The sequence below is a fragment of the Malus sylvestris genome, chromosome 12, assembly GCF_916048215.2.
Source record: "Malus sylvestris chromosome 12, drMalSylv7.2, whole genome shotgun sequence".
NCBI classification, from domain to species: Eukaryota; Viridiplantae; Streptophyta; class Magnoliopsida; order Rosales; family Rosaceae; genus Malus; species Malus sylvestris.
The window spans coordinates 31,183,830-31,208,800 of NC_062271.1; the positions used below are offsets into that span (position 1 = coordinate 31,183,830).

The 24,971-nt window shown below is 41.1% G+C and overlaps 1 protein-coding gene and 2 pseudogenes across 3 annotated transcripts in view; 1 reads left to right on the forward strand and 2 right to left on the reverse strand.

Annotated features, from left to right (window-relative positions):
- The window catches only part of LOC126592562 (disease resistance protein RPV1-like), a 33,985-nt gene extending 31,727 nt beyond the window's left edge, over positions 1-2,258 (reverse strand). The window contains exons 1-2 of one of the 3 annotated variants that reach the window (XM_050258292.1): positions 1,487-2,258; positions 42-1,128 (exon numbers count right to left, since the gene is read on the reverse strand). In XM_050258292.1, the coding sequence (XP_050114249.1) occupies positions 42-1,128; positions 1,487-2,178 (1,779 nt within the window). In that variant the 5' untranslated portion in view covers positions 2,179-2,258. The remainder of the gene's footprint in view (positions 1-41; positions 1,129-1,486) is intronic. The other 2 variants (XM_050258293.1, XM_050258290.1) reach the window with 2 other exon arrangements.
- LOC126592574 (protein RTF1 homolog) overlaps positions 1-24,971 on the forward strand; it is a 52,039-nt pseudogene that overhangs the window by 3,384 nt on the left and 23,684 nt on the right.
- Positions 6,956-24,971, reverse strand: part of LOC126592572 (uncharacterized) — a 39,759-nt pseudogene continuing 21,743 nt past the window's right edge.

Here is a 24,971-nt window from a genome sequence, read left to right on the forward strand (position 1 = left end):
CTTACACGTTTAACATAAAGTTTGATTGGGAAAGTACTTACAGATTTGTCTATCAATACATCATTTACATCTTCAGGATGCCACAATCTACTCCGTTCTCCAGGGAAATCGGGATTTTCTGCATGCACGATATCTTTGCCCATATCCCGAAGCAAATCATGCATCATAATCTTGTTTTCTCTATTAATAGTTACAAGGCACCGGTCAAGGAGGACCTCGATTCCTGTTGTTGCATAAAAGCCACAACCATCCAAGATTTGCATGACATCGTTCTTGTCCATTCCGATAAAAAAACAAGCTATATCAAGGAATATCCGCCTCTTGTAATTATCATTTAGCCTATTGTAGCTTATTTTCAGTTGTGCCTGAATTTCTCCACGAGGAATTACTTTCAATTCATCCAATATACTTCTCCATTCATCTACGCTTCGTTTGAAAAGAGTAGATCCTAAAACTTCAAGAGCCAGCGGCAGTCCTCCACAGTAATTGACAACTTCTCTTTCGAGCGCAAGATATTGACTAGGACAACTACTACTTCTGAAAGCATGCCAACTTAGGAGCTCAAAAGCTTCTTCTCGGTCCATTACTTTCGCCCGATATATCTTATCAACTGCAAATTCTTTTAGCACACTTTCGTTTCTAGTTGTGATGATGATTCTGCTCCCCGGGCCAAAAAAGTGGCAATTTCCAACTAATTCGCGTAACTGCTTCACATCATCTGCATCATCAACTATGACAAGTACCTTTAAGCGTCGAAATCTTTCCCTTACCAAGGCGGTCCCTGCAGCAACATTGCTTACCTTTGTCTTGGTTTGCAAGATATCAAAAAGAAGTTGTTTTTGCAATTTTTCTAGTTTCTTTTCCCTCACTTTTTCAAGGAAACTTTTACCTTCAAACCTTTCATAAAATTCGTTATAAATGGCTTTAGCAATCGTTGTTTTACCTATTCCACCCATGCCCAAAATTCCAATCACACAAACATCATCTGAATCTCCGATGCCTAAATAATTACTTATATCTAGCACTCGAGTATCTATTCCGACTTGATAGGGCGCTACGTCGAAGTATTTGTTGTTCAACTTCGTAGTGACGTCATTGGTAATCATCCTGATAAACTTTGCTTCATGCCTGACATTAGTCAAGTTGAGAAGCAAAACGAAGATTGTTATACAATGAAATTGAACTAATTAATACACAAAATTATTTATCATGACTAGAGATTTTAATTAAGACAATTTTTTTCGAGGTGGTGTGTTTAAACTTAGCAAACATCAATTAAAATTAAAATAAGAAAAACAAAAAAACCAGCATCCCTTCCCTCCGCTGCCAGTCGCCGGCGGCTTCCCAACTGTGATTAGTGTAGCCTTAACAGTTTAAGCTTTATTGTATGATTTTATTACAGAGGTCTAAGAAATCGCATGATTCCAAATTAATAAGCAAAGGTACGTTAAAGCCTTAATTCATAAGAAAAGAAATTAGTAAGTACCCGTCCAAAGTGTTTCTGAGATCCCAGCCAGACAAATTCGAAGCTTCAGTAAGAGCAGCTCTCCACCTCTCTACCTTTTTTTCATCTGTATGTTTCAGAAACGATTGTGCAAAACTACCAGTCTGTTTCCTGACATGCGAAGGATCAACGTCATAGAATATCGGCATAACTAATTGCCCTAGCGTTCTTCTACACTCCATGATCTTAACCAGCTCCTCGAGACACCAGCTGGAGTCCGAGTACCGTCTTGAGAAGACGATGATAGAGATCCTAGAACCCTGGATTGCCCGCAGAAGTTCGGTAGTTATATCTTCTCCTCTTCTTAGTTCGTCGTCAATAAAGGCGTTGATTCCGGCCTTTGTCAATGCTTCGTGGAGGTGGCCCGTGAAGTTTTTACGTGTGTCTTCGCCTCTGAAGCTTATGAACACTTCGTAGAGCGAGCTTTTGGAGGAGGACAAGGACGGGTAGGCGGAGGAGGACGATGAGGATAAGGGCAAGGAGGAGGATGAGGACGAGGTTTTATTGGGGACGGAGATATTCATTTGGCGAAAGACGAGGCCCAGGGAGCAGAGGAGGAAGATGAGGACATGAAAGGCAAGACCGGAATTGCAAGCCGCAAAGTGGTTGGACAATAACACCAGCACCAAAGTTAACAGCTTCCCTAAGCTCGACCAGGTATCCATTTCCTTCATTTTCTTTAGGCAAATTAAAGGTTTTTGGCGATATTGATTTTCTTTCTTCTGCAGGACTTCACTACAAGAGTTAATTTGAAAGTACCCTATTACAAAATCCCGGATTATGACGACCTCTACCAGTCTTCCTAGTCAATTTTTTTATGACGACCTCTACCAGTCTTCCTAGTCAAAATTTTAATTCAATAAATTGTAGTTATAATCTCTTAACTTTAACTCAATTGGAGCAATGATCCATCAACTAAAAATCAATTACCATTGGTCTCTCAACTCGTCAAAACGTGCAACTATGGTCCCTCAACTAAAAATCCATTACCATTGGTCCCTCAACTTTAATTCAACTGGAGAAATGGTCCCTTAACTTTAACCCAATTGTAGCAATGATTCTTCCAACATAACTCGTTTTGACAAAATTTGACGTAGTTGACAAAAAGGACCATAATTACACACTTTGATGAGTTGAGGGACCCTAATTATATAAATGGTTATTCCAACATAACTTATTTTGACAAAATTGATGAAAATGACTATAGCTATACATTTTGATAAGTTGAGGGACCAATAGTAATGAATTTTTAGTTGATGGATTATTGCTCCAATTTGATTAAAGTTGATGGACAATTGCTACAATTTACTCTACAACTTTCGTAGAGAGTGCCAAATGCATATTTGCAGGGCTCTCACTTACAATATGGCTAAATATCAAGGAAAAATATATATTTATATACAATTTGGTATAAAATAAAGTTGTTATGGAAAATGGCATCAAGGACGTTAGAGCATCCCAATAGGGGCATTATCCTCCATGAGACTACCACATTTCTAGCCTTAGCGAGAAATTTTATCCCCATTGAGTCGGAAAATGGGGCTAGATCCACCACTAGGACTAGCAACTTCATTTCTTGGGTATCATAAAATCAGGCTACATCTAACCCTAAAAACAGTGGGTCCCACAAAAAAAGTAGCAACCAATGTGAGCAAAATTCTATCATTCTGCCTCCACTTACGAATACACTTATACTCTCATTTTATTATTTTTTTAATTCTTTTTTCTTACTTACTTTTCTTGCAATTTGGCTAATTAATGATTGTTTTAAATTCCATAAGAATTAAAAATTCAAATTGATTTAACGATGATGGGTGAAATTTTCAAATAATATTTTTTCAGAATTGTATGATACTAATTTACCAATTGGTGCTAGGTAAATTGTTGTGTTATACGTGAAAATCAAACTATTTCAGAAGGCGAAGTGGGGGTTTATTTCTTATAACAAATGGGATTGAGATAAGGGAATCTAATCCAACGAACAATTCATAAGTGATAAAATCTAACTTTGTCACAATTTGAACTTCGTAGGATGAAGAGTTCATAAAAAAAAAAAAAAATTTAAGATAGCACGTCCAAAAATCAACTTAAGAAAAGCTAACAAAAAAAAAAATCATTGCTTAATCAAATTACTACATAAATAAAAATATATAGCCCCACATAGAGCCTCAAAGATATAGCTCCTCTTTATGAGAGATTCTTTTATAAAGCCCCAAAGATTCTTTGGAGCTATAAAATAGGTTGTATCCATTACTTTTCCAGCTTCATATGAAGCTCCTCACTGGGGATGCTCTTAGGATTGGTAGTTTAATAGTGGCCTTATCTTTCACCATCGTTACCATCCGTAGTAGTTGAAGAATGACTCTGACATATGTCCAACCACTTTGGATTTACTTGTGCTCTTACTTTAGAACGTTGAAAATTCAAACTGCAAAACAATTGATCGATTGGTTTTAAATGTTTATTTTTTCACAATTGATATTACTTATTTTTAAGCTAAATGAAGAGAATATAAGTATTTTAATTTATAATGAACTTAAGTTAAACAAAAACTATCTATTCACAAGGACAATCCACCACCTTACATATCAAACCTTGTACCAAACTTGACACATCCCGACCCTGATATTCCCCGAATACCAAGATAGGCACGTGCTGGCTGACACCCGAGGGTGACGAAAGCCATTAATTGATACAAAAGCTAGGAAGAAGAAATAAATACGGGTTATGAATTTAAAACAATGAATTAACAATTTAGGAACGTGTTCAGAGCATACAACTAAACCTAGTCACTAACACGAATTAAGATAAGATTGAATGAACAAAGGAGTGGGTTCTACCCCGAAAGGACTCGAAGATGCCACTGCGGAAATACCTTGATGCCGGGATTATGTGCCTTGATCCTAAGTCCTGAATGAGGGCGCAAAACAAGGGTGAGTGGACCAAGTTTATATACATACATAATACGAAACAGTTATAAACATACTAACCCCCACAGTTAAGTTGATGAAAACTACCAAATAATAAGTGATAGGTTTCTCAAAACCTCTAGCATGCCATAAAAATAATTCATATAACTATCTGCAATTCAAACTCGGAAATCATATCAGAAATCATATCAGGAAGCATAACACAAGTTGTGCTGCTAGTGAGTGCACTGAATAATAATACTCCCGGCCCAATGCATGCACCTCAGTCTCTATGCCTGTAGCCAGAGATATCTCCCTCCCGGCCCAATGCCTGTCTCTGTGTCCCTCAACCTTTCGCTACGGATTATTTCTCCCGGCCTCCATGCCAACACCAGATCCTCGCCCCAGACGGCATAGTGTTCACTAGGTGCGCACAAAACATAATTCATCTCTAAAATACAACTTCGTAGCATAAATTCATCGATCCTCTATACTACGAAGAGGTGTTAAAAAATCATTTGAAACAACATTCTTAGCATCCTATCGTCATTGTTTGGATGGTAGTCCATTGAGCCCGCTCTGAATAACCCCCCCTTTGCCGGATTATTGCCGATGTAATCATAAAAAGCTAGTTTTTCGGGAATTTTAGACCAAGCTTCAGATAAACTTTGATTTTCAGCCAACCCAGCACCAATTCTTCGATATATTTCTTGTTGGAAGTATCCTTGATCCCATTGATAACGAGTGGGACCAAATAATTCAATCGGGGTAGTTGCTAAACCATACCACATAGTTCCAGCAACTACAAAAGCGGCAAAAAAGACAGCAGCAATACTACTGGAAAGGACGGTTTCAATATTTCGGATAGTCTACCAGAATGAGGGTTCTAAAGAAAAATACCACATAATGAAAATAGTTCAAAAAAAAATAAAAATATATATATATATATATATATATATATAATCAATCATAATCAAATCATCATGCTTCTTGTAAACTATTCCTCAAATCAGTCAATCTGCAAGGCATGCTATTTATATATGCAATTCTATAAATAAAACATGCAATTTTTTGAAGGTGGTCCACTCACAGTACTTAACCGCTAAAAGCTGCGCCACTAGCAAAGATGGGAACGTCACAATAATTGCTCCTAAGCAGAAGAATGTACAGTTAATTAAACCACCCACTATAGAATTTCAAGAAATGGAAATGGGTATTGGGTTTGGATCGGATTAGGGTTTAGGTTGAGGTTAAATAAAGTTAAGACCTATTGGGTTTTGGTTTTTGATAGGTTTAGGAATAACAAGGGTGGTTTGGGCTTAAGCCCAAACCCACACACAATACACACCAGCACACACACACATGCGTGCACAGCACACATGTACACATGCATAGCACACATGCACACTTACACACACACACAACATACCACACACGTGCACAACACATGCACACACACACGGGCACAACACATGCACACACACGGGTACAACCTAACACAAACACCACACGGGCACAACCTAACACACACACCACACATATGCACAGCCCAAAACACACACACAGCCCATGCATGATACGGCCCGCAGGCCAAATATCCAACAGGGAATTGGGCTGGTCCAAGAATGGGCCAAGGCCTGTGGGTGGCCTGAAATGGCCTGGTGGCTTGGGTGTTGTCGGGGAAGAACACCGGATAGTTGATCGGAATTCGTCCCGATTCCGACTTGCACCTAAAACTAAGTAGAAATAGAAAGTTAACTCATAAAAATGATGCTGAGAGATAAGGGAAGCAAGATTTTACCACAAATCGACTTGAAAGGAGTCAAGATCGGCTGAGTTTGTGTACGGATGTTGACGGAAATCTCGTCGAAAAACTGGGAATACATACAGATAGCATGCACAAAGAAATAACAGATTTTAAGCTTCGATTCCACACCCAAAACATCACACCAACAAGAAAAATGCAGAATTCGAAAGGAGAAATGAAGATTCTTACCAGAGTCCAGGTTGGAGAGCTTTAAGCTCTCGGGACAAATGGTAGATCAACAAAAGTGTTCGGAAAAAAGGTGCATGCAAGGGCCTAGTTGGGTTCCTACAGTCTCAAGGGTTCTAAAACTCAAAGATTTGTGGTTCGATTTGTAGTAGACATGGGTGAAGGTGAAGGAGGAGCTCACGGAGCTCAGAGGGATTTCGAGAGTGACCATGTTTTCAGAAATATGAGGGAAGAAGAACACAGGCGCGGGTTGGGTAACAATTATAACCTTTGGACCGGTTTTGGGCTTTAAAAAAATTTGAGTAAAACCCACTCGGGCCCTAATTTAGCACCCAAAAGGCTAAGCCCAATGGAAGTTGGTTATTTTGGGTTAGGGATATAACAAAACTCCTTCTAGACCACTCTTCCATATGCCCCCAGACCCACAGAAGTGTTTTAGGCTGAACTAGAAAATGTGCCCGCGCTTCCCTGCGGGGTTGAATGTATCTGTTGTGAGCTTGAATAATTTCCATAGAAAGTGGGCAAAATGGTGGTAGGAACATAATCACATTCTCAAATGTAGCAATTCAGTTACCATATATTTGAGTTGAGTGAATCCAGCAAAATCACCAATCAAGATACGCATAGTATCAGTAATCGAAAATTGAAAATTTATCAATTATTTTCAAATATTCAATAAATTAAACCACACAAAATTAAAAAATATATGACATGACCCTACCGCGACAACAATTGATTTGTCTTCACTGTAGAGAGGTTGATCACCAGAAACAATCTCCATGCTAGCAAAGGCCACTCCAATCAGGTCCACGGGGATTCAATCTATCAAATCCATTCATGCAGATTGATTACCTGATTGGTATTGAAAAGGAAACAAAACCCCCCAAAATTTTGAAATTTAGAGTAGGATGGATCGCTTACCTTTAGTAAAGCGGAGGAACGTTGGTGGTGCGGATGGACTGGTGGTCCAGCGCGATTCGCTAGATTTGAGAGCGAGAAAAGGCTCTCCACTGCATTTTCCCTGCATTCAATCATCAAATTGTAGTTCGTTTCAATTGATTTCTGCTGAAATTTAAAAAATTAATAAACATTTCTAAAAATAAAAGTAAACTTCAAGCCAAAGACAGTTTGACTTGAATGGCTTCAGCTGGAGCTAAGTAGGCTTACAGTGGGTGAATCAAAGGGATAAAGACACTGCAATTTTCAGCTTCATACCAAAGGATAGACAAAGCACGACAGCATGTTGCGAACTAATTGTTCAATCGAACTGAAAGGAAAAGTTTCAGGAAAAATAGCTCACTAAAGAATCCCATGTTGAGGACCTTTCCGGGCACGCCTTATTCAACAGAGCTTTCAGGTTTTCAGTTTTCAGCTTATCTTGAAATTCAATGTGTCGGGAATCAGGGATTTGCTGAGGCAGGTAAGAGTAACACAAGCATCCAGTCAATTCGATTTGCTGAGGGAGTTGCAGTTGCAGGTATGAGTAAAGTCATGACAAATTGTGAATGGAGGAGAAATACTATCACCTTAATCAACCATAATATGTAAGTAGCCGAATGTTTAGCCTGTTCTTGGTAGTCGTCGAAGCTATTATCTGGAATGATGGAGCAGGAGTCGAGGAGCTGTAACTCGTTATTCATAAAGATTCTGAAGTCGTCATTCATGCTGTTATTCTGCTTCGCATGGCTGGACAGACCAGTATGATCAGTTATGAAATGCTTTATCCAAAATAAGAAAGGAAGCGGCGATGAAGCCATAGAGCCTGTTTACAGTGAATACCACAGAAATTAAAACTCGGGGAGTTCTCAGATGATTAGTGAAATATACAAAAACACCCCACGTACCTCTCTTCCTATGTAGCGCTTTATCAACATTTCATCCCAATCAAGCTCTTCCTGACATGCCCACATTTGACACAAGTATCAACTGTAAACGTTCATGTAACGAAGATAGTACAATATAAAAAGTGCTTGCCCATAGGAACTCATGGTCATAATTACTGAAAAGAGATTAAAGAAGATTTGTACCTTCCACAGCAGATATATCTCAACACTGTAACCAGAAGCTGAAATTTCTTGTTTATAGCATTCGTCCTCTAAAATCTTACGCATCAGCCGCTGCAAAATGATAGAAACATTGATTGTGAGGGGAATTAAAGTCCAGCACATCGACAACTTCGTCTCTCAGTATCACAACAAAAGGAATGCAAGGTCTCACACTGCGATAACGGGAGCAACTATGATCAGCAACATGCAAGGAGGCCCAGTTTCGGGATCTTTCTAATTCATGTAGCAACTGCAAGCACAAATTTATGGTGCATATAACTCATCATAAACACGGAAGAGAGAGAAAAATGGATATGTATGGTACAAATACAAATCTCGGAATATGAAACCGCATAAAATCAACAATTACTCTCAAACTATCAGTCACGTTTGTTGAGAATGAAGGCTAAAAATAATTCTCTGCTTATCCTTTTCAAATGTATAGGAGAGCAATTTGGCTCAGAATTGTTTACATCACATATAAATATGAAATTCCTTGAAGGAAACCTGAATTATTCCCCGGATAAGAAAAATCGAGATTAGATCTAACCTGTTCTCTTGTCATGTAGGAAACCAACCAGCAACGGTGGTTCCATGCACGGTAATTCATTTTTGACCTCTGTAAAGAAAGATTTTGAATTACACAAAAGTGAACAATGACAAGGAAAATTCTCACATAAGAAAATTGTGGAACCTATGAAATGCCCATACAGAATAACAGTTGCTATTGAAACCATGGACACTGATCCACATCACGTTTGGAAAAGAGAGAGTGAATTACAACTATTATCAATTCTAGTTTGATACAGAAATTTAGCAGCTCAGTAGGAAACCTTATTTTGCAGACAAGATGACTGCCAGATGCACACAATTATAAAAGTGCACAATGTGTTGGGGTGACGGAAGTCATTTCTCAAGTCTTTTATGCGGTGTGTGTGAGTTATGTTGTTTTTCCCTACGAAAGCAATAATGAGACTGAACAAAAACAACACATAAGATAATTGAATTAAAGTTTAAATAAACCTTTGTAAATTAAAAGCATGCAGTTCCTGAACTGAATTTAAACCTCAGCTATTTTCTCCACCAGCTCAGAGTCTTTGGTCACAATCTCCGACAGAGTTGAACACTTTCCAGCAATCGACTTGATGACCCACTGCCTGCAATGATCGATATGTTCTTAAAATTCAATTATTAAAGTCATTACATGGGAAAACTATAATGAGGGACTTGATTAAACCATACCCGGCTGAGTACTTATAAATAAGAAAGTATAGAAATCATGCCAGTTGTTAAGCATATAACGGAAAACTTCTGCTAAAAATGTTACCTATGGCTCCAAGCATACTCAAACTTAGGTGAATATGAAAGAACAAGTGCTGACAAGAGAAGTTCATCCAAAAATGCTGAGAGCTTATGCTTCTGCGACACAACAAGTTTCCTGCATCACATATACTAGACCAAGTAGGTGTCATGACATAAATTGAAAAGCAGACAAGATCAAGAAGATCCAAAATTATTGACATATAATTATAGTAAATAATTGCACATCAAAAACTCTAGAGGAAGATAGATGAATCTCCATGTCAGGAAACCAAAGAACATGACGCTACAAAGGACCGTTGCTTCACATGCATATCTGCTACTATTTTAAAACAATTATGTTAGAACAAGTGTAAGAGAGAGGAAAAAGTACTACTGAACCGAAAATGAAAAGGGGGAAAACCTGGAATGCCATGCAGTGCCGAAATCACTACTTAGCAACAAAAGCGCCCTGCTATGCTTCATGACGTCACTTTCAAAACTATTATCCAAAGATAATGACACATACAAAGACTTCTCATCCCCAGATACATCTGATCTGCTGTTAAGTGCCTTCTATTGTCTACTTGCTGCCATAAACGCATGCTTAGAAGCTTCATATAACGGAAAAAAAACTTGCGTTGAAATCCCCAACTTATGATCCCCATTCCAAAAAACTGAGTTGCCATTAGCTGAGCGCATCACAGTACTGCCATCAGATGAGGGTGAGAAATGGACTGCCTCTTTATTCAGCTTGGAAAATTGGGACGGGTGAAGAAATCCCACTTCATCTCTGGGTTCAATCAAGAGGAAAGAAAAATATATAAGACGATGGCATTACTACATATTCCAAAAACGTAACTGAGAACCTTTCCAAAATTAAAAAAGAGAACACCTCTACACAAAATCATAATGCACCAACAAACACACACACACACACACACACACACACACACACACAATTAAAAAACTTTCAGCATAAGAATAAGGCATACTTGGACCGTTATTGAAATCCCAGACTCAGTAACAGTAATGAACTTACACTGAATCAACATTTTGAATTTGAACTAACACTGAATGGACATTTTCCAAAAAAATATGAAATTCAAGTATAACCAAGCTGTTAGTTTTACATACGCATGGGTCAACTCATTTGGGATCAACTATCTGTACTTTTCGACACGAAAATTACACTTTGTGAAGGTACACCAACCAAGCACGAATAAAACCTATATATACAAAACTCTATGGGGCATTTCACCAAACACAAAGTCTGCGTCTTTACCGAAAACAGAGATGCTAAACTTGCAATCACTGATTATCTACTAACATACAAGTACGAATTACTTACAGTTGGGGATTCGAATTGATTCAGAAGATCGACCGTGTCTGCTTCGGAACGACGCAGCTCCTCTCCTTCCATATTTTCTGTTTGTTTCCCGAGAAAATCCAAGGGAAAAAGAAAACCGGAGGGAAAATGACAACTTTATACTATGTTGGAACAAAATGGTAAATTAATTAAAAAAAGAACTACGTGGAAGTTTTTTATTCGTTATTGCAATAAGTTGCAGGAAGAAGTAATGATGCTGGCCGTAGATGATCCAGTTTCGGGCGAATGTCACACTGACACGTATCCACCTTGTTCGACTTTTCTTCTCATGTATAAAATTTTGGGGCTGCTATGGCTGTTCTCTCTCTACAAATCTCTCTCTCTCTCTCTCTCTCTCTCTCCTCTGAGCATCAATCGCCGAAGGATTTTCTCTCATTTTCCCTCACTTTCTCTCCCGTTTTCTCTCTCGCCAAACACTCCAATTCCTCAAGGATCTGAGGTTTCTTCCACTTCTAATCTCAACTTTTTTTTTTCTCTTCCAATCGGGCAAAAACAGAGGATACCTATGATTTACATACTACATATTGTTTCATCTTTTCGGATGCATGACGGTTTTTTTCATTTTCCCGACTTTACGGTTGCAGGTGACACAACTGCTAACTGAAGCAAAGGCAGGTAGGCCCCTGAATGTTCAGGGAAATTCTTCGAGTCCACATGCCACTGCAGGCAGTACTTTGCCTTCTATGTTTCCAGCAGGCAGCGCACCACCACTGTCACCAAGAAGTTCATCTGGATCCCCTCGCATTATGAAACAGAGGATCGGTCCTTCTCATTTAGGTTCTCCCCTGAAAGTAGTTAGCGAACCAGTTAAAGAAGTGATACCTCAGGTTTGACAAATCCTAATCCTTTTCGGCAATAAGGTGGCACTATTTTTTATTTCTTTTGTTATGCGTTGTTTTTGTCATTTGAACTATCTAGCTGTAATGGTTTTCTTTAATTAGAGGGAAAGGTAGGTTATTATTTCTAACTTGGATTTTGTACCACTTGCAGTTTTACTTTCTAAATGGTCGCCCGCCTCCAAATGAACTAAAAGATCTGTTCGTCGCAGGAATCTCCTGGCGGACGAGCACACAGCTCCCCTGGGAGAATGGCGTCGGTTGAGGGTATCTGTCGTACTTCTGCTTTCTTCTCGGGCTCGCTCGGGCAAGCCTTTGTCGGGCAGATCTTGGTCGGGCAAGACACACTTCGGGCAAGGCTCGTCGGGCAGTTCTGAAAGAGAAGGACAGAGTTAATTTGAAAGGGTGCCTTTGTGGGGCCTTAGGTGTAGGCCTTAAGGCTCACAATCAAGATTAACTTTGTCGTGCTCAGGCGTGCCACTGCCATCTTCAGTATGGCAGATGTTGAATGGGTGTTAAGCTTTGATTGAATATGTATACGCCCGAGAAACCAAGTTAGATATAACAGGTGCCTTTGTGGGGCCTTAGGTATAGGCCTTGAGACTTCCTGTCAAACTAAACCAGCGCTTGGATGTATCATATTTGGTCTTTTATGGTTGCCAGAGTTTTATCACTATTATACCTTTGATTATCTGAATCCAAGAGGTAGGACGAACCCAAATGAGTGCCTTTGTAGGGCCTTAGGTATAGGCCTTGAGGCTTCCCATCAGAGTTAATCCTTATACTCGGACCAACTAGACCGCAACATGAAATGAAGCTAAATAGATGCCTTCGTGGGGCCTTAGGTGTAGGCCTTGAGGCTTTCTATCAGAATTCACTCCATGCTTAAGCCTTTTCTACGAATCAAGATATAATAGCAACAAAACGGAGAAATAGATTGATTACTTGCGCCCCAAGTAACTTCGGACTTCTCGCTTATCAAGGATTGTCGTGGATGGGTTGAGTCCACATAGAGTTCTTTTTTATGCCTTGAGGCCAAGGACTTTTAAACTGATCTTTAAATTACATGCCCGCCGGGCTTAAGACTTAGATCTGATTTGAACTCTGACGCGATTCAGATCGGATTCAAGTGCTGAAGACTCATTTTCATTATGACTTTGCTAGAAATAACTTGTATATAACTGGGAATATATAACATGTTATTGTGCTTTTAAAAGAAAGAAAAGACAAAGACAGAGCAAAGATAGTCGGGTAAGTTTGAACCTTATCGGCCAAGGCTGAACTTCTTACAAAATCTATCTTTGTGGCTCTGTCAGAGGTCTGAAAGCTTTTAGAGGGGTTGACGGGGGAGAAGAGGATACAAAATGAATCGATACCACCATGAACAAGGTAGCAGAGCTATTACAGGGGTTTGGGAAGGTTTATCCCGAATGGGATGAAGGCTTGTGCTGACTACAGCTTCGTTGAAGGCAAATCTGGCTTGAGCAGAGTTTTGGCTTTTGTTTGTTTGTTTGAGTGTCCCTAATTCTGTCTTCTCTTCCTCCTTTTATAGACGACTTCAGCTTGGGTTCCTGTAGCAATAGCGGTGCCCGAATGCGGTTTGGTGATGACTCACTAGCTTTTTTACATGAATGCCACCAATAAAGTACTTTATTGGGCTGTGTAGTGACTGAATAGCCTACCCCCTGTGGTCTTTGAGCAGGTAAGCAGGTGGCCTTTGTAACTTGTGCCCAGCCGAAAGCCTCTTTCCTGCCTCCTAAGTTTTCCTCTAGGCCTTGGGTTTGGGCCGACTTTCTCTCTGGCCCAAAGTTCAGATTTTATCCCAAACAAGATCAATGCTTATTTAGAATCAATCAGTTTTTCTCTGGCAACTCAGACGGACTGCAGATTCATGGTGAGATATACTTAAGATATGAGTTTGTGGTGTACAACTAGAATTAGCTTTTAACTGTCTCCTTGGTGTATCAGAATTTAAATCAGTTGCTAAGGATATATGCAAGCTGCCCTCATTCTTCTCCATATCTCTTTTCAGAAAGATTGATGCTAAGAGCAGTTCCAGCGTTGGCTGGTGCTCGGGGGAAAGGCTGGTGAACAGGGCCAGATAGCCCGACTGAAGTGCTCCAGCGTGTGGGAACCCGAGGGACAGGCCAGGCCCAAGCAACAAGCCCGTGAGGAATTGCCAGCCCGCGAGCCTGAGTGGATGTGACGTCAGGGCTGACATCATCCTAGCGTCAGCCCAATTTTATATTTTTTTTGTCAGGCGCGTGCCCTTCACCTACATGTGAGGCGCATCAGCCGACACCTTTTCAGAAGCCGGACCCACGTTGCAATTTGCCAATGTTACCGTTGGGAAGACACGTGGCTTCCCACAGTCCGTTTGATCTCAACGGTCTGTTGGTAATATTCACTTTTTGTCATTGCTTTGAAAGGGTGTAGTTTCAAAGTTGTTATCCTCACCCCCTTTCAATATCTTTCCTAGCTGTGGTTTATCTTATGTAACCACAACTATTTTCCTTTACTTTTAAAATGTCTCGATTCTTGTTCAACAACCTTGTTACCCCACTTTAAGGTGCATGAATCTTTCTCTCTGAAGTGGATAAACAATGCCCTTTATAATGGTTGATTGCGGAGAAGGGGTCAAGTCAAGCAGCTTTCCTGGAGGCGCTTTTTTTTTTTTTTCTGAGTTGACTTGTAGTCAACTCTTGGTTTAACTAATATTGTTACCTCATCTGACTATAAATTCTGGGTGGTCCCTGCCCTAGTCATCCGGACAAGAAAATGGTACAGCTTGACGAAAAGCTTGCGATAGATATCATCGGACTTAGGGCGCTTCGTCTTCTTGCTTTTATCTCTTGCCACGAGATCGATCTCCATTATTGTTGCTGGTGTTGAAGTTCGGTTGCTCAGGACGCCTTTCGTTGGGCCTTTATCTGGCCAATTCATTGATCAAATATGGGATCTTGTACTGCCATATGGTTGAGCCAACGATGAAGATAGTAGGAGAAAAAGAGTGATCCCCCCCCCCCAAAAAAAAAAAGTCTTGTACCCATGAGAAAGGCTTGTAATGGTACCATCATTGTTGGCAGCAATTTTTGCTGCTGGTGGTTACAACAAGGAAGTTGGGAACAATGATGTGGCTGAGGGCTTTGTAGATCTTATTGCTTATGGTCCTTGGATCTTGGCTAACCCAGGCTTTTTTACTTTATGTTTATTTGGCTTTAATTCTGAGGGTATTTAAGTCTATTTAAGTGGATTTTCTGTTATTTTTGAAAGATTTTATAAAAAATGATATTTATGAAATTGAGTGTTAAATTTTGATTATTATTGATAAAAACTCAATAAAAATTATCCCGTAAGTATACAAGATTAAGTTTAAGACGTCTTAATAATCAGAAGATGCCTTTATACATTATCCTTACATCAATCATGTTACATGACAAAAAATGAGGTGTTGACTTATAAGAACTAGCTAAAGGTCGCATATTCCTTTCTTTCTTTGTGGTTTCAACTTTCAACCTATCCTTGCCCGCCTTACTAAATCATGTAACACAAACCGTGCTTAATATGATTTCAAATAATAAATTAATTGCGATAAAATAGATTTTCAAATACTTTTATACATCTGAGCTTGAGCTCTATTATTATCAATTACTTTAATGCTCTGTAATCACTTGTTGTCCAATCGTCCTAACGGACTCCCTTCACCGACAATATTAATTCCAAACGCCATGTTGTTTCCATGCAGTTTCTCAAAAACCAAAAATTATCGGCGAGTCGACTCAGCGAGTTGATTAACTTTCCTAAAATAGGCAGAACTGTTTCAAATTTTGCAAGCTCTTTAAATTTAGCGGATTTCATGCTTTTGTCTGCCGTAGTTGGATTATTCGGATATATTTGACCGCCAAAGCACTCAGATTTTTTCAGGTGATCGATTTATTCTTCTTGTTGTTGCCCTTTGTTTGTTCGAATACCAGAAATTTGACAACTTTCTTTGTATTGTTTGCTGAGATATTTTGTTTTTTTAGGTTGGTTTTAAGAATTAAAATCGGTAAATGCGAAATACCCTTTTGGGTTTTGAGTGAGATCTGCTGTAATATGCAGAGATTAAGGATTAATATTGTCTGAAATTCAGAAGTTGTAATTCTGGGATTTGGTTGTTTGAGCTGGAAATTTTGGAAATTTGAGCAATGGGTGTTCAATACAGTCCTAGGGTTTGAAAGGGGATGTTGGTTTTGAGAAGTTTGTGGACTCGTTGCCAGTGTCTTGGGTTTGGTTTTGAGCTGGAAATTTTGAGAATTAAGGAAGTGGGTGTTCCATGTCCAGTCTTAGGGTTGAAAGGAGGTTTTTTTATGGGGAAATTTTTCGATTTGTTGCCATTCTGCTAGTCGGTTTTGAGCTGGGAATTTAGGGAGTTTAAGCAATGGGTGTTCCATATACAGTGTTAGGGTTGAAAGGAGATGTTGTTTTCGAGGAATGACTTAGATGGGTTCACAGAGGATGAAGTTGAGCATCTCGATATATCTTGTGTTTCTTTGTGTGAAATTGTGAAGTATTAGCCATCAACAAAATTGTTAGTAGCAGATTAGAATTTTTAGGTTTCAAATTTTTTGTTACAAACTAATGTGTTTACTACCAAGTTGAAGTAGTTTTAATCAACAGATGGAAATAATATGTTGATGATTTTGTCTTCTTTTCGAATGCTGACTTTATGAGTTATTCGACAACGCGAGTAAAACACCAAAACATACCGGAAGGGACAGCGGATAATGGCAGAATTAGAAAATTTGCTCTTGGAGGTTGCGGGAAGAACAAGTTTGTTTGTACCATACTTGACCAATCCCGAAACTACTTTAGCACCGGTCAACGTTATACCATCAAGGACCCAGAAGAGCTTCCCTTCAACCAGGAGGCCAATCACAATGCGACACGTGTCGACATCAGAAGCCAATCACAGCTCGACACGTGTCAACATCAGAAGCCAATCACAACACGACACGTGTCAATGTTAGAACAAAACTAGAAACTCTCCTCTATAAATAGGGATCATTCTCCCACAATAATCTCTAATGTCATTTTGTACTAAACTATTCACTAGAACTCACAAAATGAGAGCTTAAACCTATGTATTTGTGTAAACCCTTCATAATTAATGAGAACTCCTCTACTCCGTGGACGTAGCCGATCTAGGTGAACCACGTACATCTTGTGTTTGCTTCCCTGTCCCTATTCATTTACGTACTTATCTTCACTAGTGATCGAAGCAACCAAGCGAAGGTCACAAACCTGACACTTTCTGTTGTACCAAAGTCCTCGCTGATTTTGTGCATCAACATTTGGCGCCGTCTGTGGGAAACACACTTATTCCTACTCTCTACAGCTCTGTCAAGCTGGTTTCCATCATTCATACACTTTCTTTTGGCCAAGCATCTCTCTCCGACATGGGGAGCGAAAGAAGCCACAACACACAGAATGACACCCCCGCTGGACCTAGTATGAAGCAACGAAAGCAGGAAGGAAATAGAGTTACTCTTCAAGCTAAAGTCGATGAGCTAGAGGTTCAGAACAACAAGATAGCGATGAAGAATGACGTCCTCCAGGAACAATATGAAAAACTTTTCGAGATGCTTCACGAGGCTAGGCAGGCTCAAACACATAAGCTCGTCGCCCATGTTGAGGTCAACAATCAACTGAATGCCCCCCAACACGGAGGGTCGCCGATATCCGACACGGACATCCCTGATAGGGATCGAGCTACACATCAATGTGATAATCAACATGAGACTTCTCTCAACCCAGCTGCTTCAACCCGAAGCAGGAGAAGTAGAGGAAAACACCTCCTCACAGAGGGAGTGGAAGGATCAAAAGCTGTCTATCGCAATTGTCGAGACTTCCTAAAGCAACGTCGAGAGAATCCCATCCACATAAGCTCGAAGATCAATGACCCAAGGGTTTCTGAAAGACTCGGTCCTCTTCCACGACCCAGGCCAGCCGCCAATCTAGAGAATGGGCAACAAGTCCCAGAAGAATATGAAGGTACTGGGGACTCGGAAACATTCCGACAAACTCACTCTAGAAGTCAGTGTGGCGAGTCCAGAGAAAGATCACGCTATCTTGATCAAACTTTCCTACTTCCAAGAGGCGATGGGGACTTAAAGAAGAAAACTTCGATGGTGCACGACTCCGCTCAGGACCCCCTTGTCCTGCAGCTCCTTGAGGAAGTAAACAAGCTGAAGGCTGAACGTCAAGCCGAGATACCTGACTGGAACCAACCCAGGCCTGGCCCTCTCACAAGAAGGATCCTCAACACTCCTCTCCAAGCGAAGACAAAGCAGAAGCTTGACTTACAGCTCTATACTGGAAGGGAAGACCCGATTGAACACCTTAACCTCTTTGAGTCCACCATGGTATACCGGGGACACACCGACGAAGAACGGTGCCTTCTCTTCCCCTCCACTCTCTCTGGCGGAGCTTTAAACTGGTATTGCCGTCTTCCACCTGAGACAGTAGACTCATTTGAAGAGTTGAGGAAGCTGTTTGTCTCTCAACACATCTTCCAGACCGATCGCTTGCATTCCGCAGATGACTTGTACACTATTCGCCAGAAGCCGGACGAGTCATTACGAAAGTACGCTGGCCGCTTCAGCCATGAGTATTCTCGCTGCGCTGAGGCAGATGACAAGACCGCCCTCAAGGCTTTCACGGCAGGCTTACGTGACTGTTTCTTCAAGTACATGATCAATGCCAACACTTGGAAGACTTACTCTAAGGTGATGACACAAGCTTACAACCATGCCTCCGCCAAGGCAAGGACATATCAAGGGAAACCCCCTACAATCACCCCTTATCAGCAAGTAGGGAGTGGAGGCCAGATCCAACCGAATGAAAAGACCTCAACCTTCCAAATGGTAGCAGCACACCCCTTGCCTCATTTAATGCTTCGCCAAGTCAGCAGACATATCAATCTCAGGGCAAAAGGAAAGACTTACATCCTCACCAATCTCATTTTAATAAAAAGAATAAGGGGCACTATTGCGATAACTCAGGATATCGTCACAATAATGCCCGCCCCCAGGCAGTCAACGCAGTGGGCCAATCACGTGTCAAGACAGGCCCTACCCCGAGGTATGAGACATACACCTCTTTGAATGCTACATGTGCTGCTATCTACCCCAGTATAGCTCACCTGATACCAAAGCCAAAGCCAAGACAGCCAGATTACAAGTCCACGAAGAACACGGGCATGTTTTGCTGCTACCACGAGTATAATGGCCATGATAGTGAGAAGTGCATTATCCTCCGTGACCATATTGAAGCTTTGGCACGTGAAGGAAAAATTGATCAGTTCCTCCTTCACCCTCCAAGGGATAACCGTAACCAACATCAGGTGAATGTGATATATTCCATAAGCGGCGGCACACACATGTCTGAATCTTCCAATAGGGCCATGAAAAGCAGTGAACGAACTTTGAGACCTGGCCATCAAGTGTTTCATGTGGAAGACATCAGGGGAGGCAAGTATCAAAAGCCTAACTGGGATGCAATATGTTTCTACCCTGAGGAAGAAAGAGGTATCATCTACCCTCACAACGACCCGCTGATCGTGGAGGCTCACATAGCAAATTTTGATGTGAAACGAATCCTGATAGACACAGGTGCTTCAGTCAATATCATGTTTGCTGAAGCTTTCAAGGCACTTAATGTAGCTGAACACTTGCTCGATCGCTCGATTTCTCCTCTGATAAGCTTCTCTGGCGATATCGTGCAACCTTTAGGGAGTATACACTTACCCTTCACCATTGGTACAGGCCCCTACACAGCTACTATTACCACCAACTTCCTAGTGGTCAATTGTCCGACGGCATACAATGTCATCTTTGGGCGCACAGGCATCAATGATCTCAAGGCCATGGTATCCACACATATGTTGTTGATGAAGTTTCCAACCCCTTTCGGCAATGGATACATCAGGGGAGATCAACTTAGTGCTCGATCATGTTACAACACTTCAGTTAAGCAACAACACCTGCCTGTCCCCAAGGAGACCCTCTCTATACATAACCAGGTAGTAAAGACCAGTCCAGATGAAGCCAACTCGGATCTTCATGATGGCAACAGTCAACCCGACGACCCTCGAGATGACTCATTCACCCAGCAAGCACAACCCGCTGAAGAGTTAGAGAATGTCTCTATCTCCAAAGACCATCCAAATCGCATGGTGAAGATTGGCACCACTTTGTCACCACCCCTTCGGTTGTCGCTGATCTCTTTTTTGCAAGAGAACGCCGAGGTCTTCGCTTGGTCATATAAAGATATGCAAGGCATCTCTCCCGATATCATCTGTCACCACTTGAGTATTGATCCCAAGACCAAACCAGTAAAATAGAAGCGAAGATCTTATGATGTTGAACGATACGAGGCGATGAAAGCAGAAGTTGAAAAACTCAAGGACATAGGCTTCGTCCGTGAAGTCAATTACCCAACATGGGTAGCAAATGTTGTCCTTGTTAAGAAAAATCCGACCAAGGAAAGTCTCCTGCTTCAAAAGGTCTTGTGGAGGATGTGTGTCGACTACACCGACCTAAACAAAGGATGCCCGAAGGATAGTTTCCCCCTTCCTCTCATTGATAGACTTATAGACTCTACGGCAGGGTGTGAGCTCTTGAGCTTCATGGACGCTTATTCAGGATACAACCAAATCCTCATGAACCCCTCAGACCAAGAACACACAGCCTTCACTACTGACAGGGGACTATATTGCTACAAAGTCATGCCTTTCGGCCTAAAGAATGCAGGAGCAACTTATCAGAGACTGGTCAATTCAATGTTCGCCGAACAGATTGGGAAGAGCATGGAAGTTTACGTTGATGATATGTTAGTCAAGAGCAAACATGCTGACTAACACATCACCAACCTATCTGAAACTTTCACCATTCTAAAGAGGTATCGAATGAGGTTGAACCCCAACAAATGTGCCTTCGGCGTGGGCTCTGGCAAATTCTTAGGCTTCATGATTAGCCAACGAGGCATTGAAGCTAACCCCGAAAAGATCAAAGCAATCCTCGACATGAAAGAGCTAGTAACTTCAAAAGACATCCAAAGCCTTACTGGCAAGGTGGCAGCCTTAACCAGATTCATCTCTAAGGCCACATACAGATGTGCTCCTTTCTTCAAAGCACTCAAGGGAAATAAGAAATACATTACATGGACGCAGGAATGTGCCAAGGCATTCAGAAACCTCAAAGAGTACATGAGTAAAGCCCCTCTGCTTTCCAAACCAGAAGTTGGTGACACTCTCATTTATCTATCTATCAGTTTTGGCTTCAGCAGTCAGTTCTGTTCTTATTCGAAAGGACAGTGGTGTCGAACGGCCCGTCTACTATGCTAGCAAGGCCCTACAAGATGCGGAGACACGATACTCCAACATTGAGAAATTGGCTTTAGCATTGGTCATGTCTGCTCGAAAACTTCGCCCTTATTTCCAAGCACACGCCATCATCTTGCTTACCAATCACCCTCTTCGACAGATACTCCAGAGTCCTGACACGTCTGGGCGAATGATTAAATGGGCGATAGCATTGGGTGAGTTTGACATCTCCTACCAACCAAAACCAGCCGAAAAAGGTCAAGCAGTAGTAGATTTCATCGTCGACTTCACATATCCTGTTGACATTGCTTCTACACCTGAAGCAGTAGCTTCATTACCATCGGAAGCTCAGAAAGTAGAATCAACGACTCCAGCATGGAGTCTGTATGTTGATGGCTCATCCAACCAACAGGGCTGCGGAGCAGGATTAGTCCTCACTACCCCCGACAAAGTGGCGATGGAATACGCTCTTCATTTCAAATTCAATGCATCGAACAACGAGGTCGAATACGAAGCCCTTCTAGCAGGCTTACGTTTGGCCAAACACCTTGGGGTTAAACGAATTGATATCTTCAGTGACTCCCAATTAGTGGTCAACCAAGTCACGAACAACTTTGATGCTAAGGATAGCTCCATGGCAGCATATCTTGCGCAAACACGACTTTTGCTCAAGCACTTCCACTACCAGATCACCCAAGTTCCTTGAGCGGCAAACAGTCATGCAGACGCTTTGGCCCGCCTCGCCTCGGCAGTGAAAGACAAGATTGGGAGAAAAATTCATGTCGAATTGTTGGCAGCACCAAGCACCATGGTCACGGAAGTGTGCAATTTACAACAAGGAGATAGTTGGATCACCCCAATTTATAAATTCCTTGCCCATGGCACCCTCCCAAATGACAAAGTCCAAGCTAAGCAGATTCGATACAAGTCTGCTCGCTACCTGATCATTAATGACCAACTCTACAAGCGCGGTTTTACCCTGCCCTACCTAAGATGCCTTACACCTGCAGAGGCGGAAATTGTCCTTCGGGAAATACATGAAGGAGTCTGCGGAGATCATGCTGGGTCTCGATCCCTATCACACAAGACTTTTCGCCAAGGATACTATTGGCCAACACTCCACCAAGATGCCATCAGAATATTTCGCTCATGTGATAAGTGTCAACGCTACGCAACTGTCCCTCACTCCCCTCCCGAGCCGCTCACTCCTATGATCAGCCCTTGGCCTTTCGCCTAATGGGGACTTGATTTGATCGGCCCAATGCCTGCAGGGAAGGGCAAAGTCCGCTATGCAATCGTTGTAGTTGACTACTTCACAAAGTGGGCTGAAGTAGAACCCTTGGCAACCATTACTGAGGGAAAAATAGAAGACTTCGTATGGAAGAACATCCTCTGTAGATTCGGCATTCCCAATGCGATAGTCACGGACAATGGGCGGCAGTTCGACAACAAGAAGTTGAAGATGTTCTGCTCTAAGTTCAACATCAACTTATGTTTTGCCTCTCCAGCCCATCCCCAGTCTAATGGACAAGTCGAGGCTGTTAACAAAATAATCAAGCGCACTCTGAAAACTAGCTTGGACAAAACTAAAGGTTGTTGGCCAGAATTCGTACCCCAAGTTCTTTGGTCATACCGCACTTCATATCGGACTTCCACAGGAGAAACTCCATTCTCACTTGCTTTTGGTACAAAAGCAGTTGTCCCGGTTGAGCTTGAGCAAGCAACATACCGAATCCAGAATTACATGCAGAGTGAGAACGACAAACAACTCACCCTCAACCTGGATCTAGTCGAGGAACACAGAAATCAAGCTCACCTGAGGAATGTCGCCTACAAGCAGCGCATTTCCAACTACTACGACTCAAGGGTCAAACCTCGCTCTTTCAAAGTGGGAGACTGGGTACTGAAGAAAAGATTACTCTGTGATAGGGTCCCGAGTGAAGGAACACTCAATCCTAACTGGGACGGACCGTTCGAGGTCGTCGGCATCAGCCGCCCTGGCTCCTACAAGCTCAGAAACTCCGACGGCAAGACCCTTGGCCATCCATGGAATGCTGACCACTTAAAGTACTATTACAAATAGACTCACATTGTACAAGTGTTAAGCTATAGCCGTTCGGCATCCTATGTAACAAAGACCATTTGGTATGAATTCAATAAAGAGGTGATTTAGCCAACTCGGCCATAAACTCTTTTCCATTCTGAGCAATGAAACACTCAAGTGTTGAAGCTTCAACGCAAATGTTTCCAATACAAAACAAAATCTAAGTATGTGTCAACAAGACTATACAAAGGATCTACATCATACATTCCAACACATTCATACATAAACATCATACATTCCAACACATTCATACATAAACATCATACATTCCAATACATTCATACATAAACATCATATATTCCAACACATTCATGCATACATTCCAACACATCCATACATAAGCCAACTGTGCTTCGAAAGGGTTCAACACACTTTGTGTCATTCGACATTTGCCACAATGTGCCTCGACACCTTGCCCTTATTCTCACCAACTAGGTGATGAAGGAACTCACCTTCGTACCACCAACTAGGTGATGAAATGTACAACCCGTACTATAATATTATTTAGAAATTTGCCACCCTTATCACCAATCAGGTGAAGAAGGAACTCATCTTCATGCCACCAACCAGGTGATGAAATGTACAACGCGTACTCTCCTTCATATCACCAACCAGGTAATGAAATGTGATGAAAGGTGATTAAGGAATTCACATTCGTACCACCAACCAAGTGATGAAAGCAACCTACCATTCATTCCATTAACCAGAAGATGAGTGGTACAACTTGTACATGTGAACTCCTAGCATTCACAAATAATCAAAAACCATCAAGCTTTACAACTCAACTAGGGGAGCACTTATGCCTAACAAGAGCTATAGTCACCAACAAAGTCTTATTGCAAGCCAACAATGGCTTCAGTGCATGGTATACGAAGATCAAGCTCTTCAGCCCTCTTGCATCTGCTTCAGACATTTTTCCTCTGTAACAATGCAAACACTACAACTCATAGAAAGCTTCAAACGCTCTTGATCAAGACTGTTCGAAGCAAATTCAATTTATATGGTTCATCCAAACCTTCGACTACTACAAGATGTGGCTTGCATCACAATCTCTCGCTTAACAGTATGGAAGCAAAATTTGTATATGTTGTCTCTCCCACATTTTCAAATTTCTAGTTTTCCCAAAAAAAAAAAAAAACCAAAAAAAAAAACACAAAAAAAAAAAAAACAAAACAAAACAAAAAAAAAGAGGAAATTGGAAATTGGGAAATTCAAAAAAAAACTTCATCAATGGAGGACAAATATCAATCTCAAAAGCTTTGCACTATCTTCATCAAGATAGTGTGAAGCAAAATCAATTTATGGTGCCAACAAAAGCTTCATCAATGGAGGACAAATATCAATCTCAAAAGCTTTGCACTATCTTCATCAAGATAGTGTGAAGCAAAATTAATTTATGGTGCCAACAAAAGCTTCACCTATAAAGCTTCAACCCCAAAGCTTCACCTATAAAGCTTCAACACCAAAACTTCACTTATAAAGCTTCAACACCAAAGCTTCACCTATAAAGCTTCAACACCAAAGCTT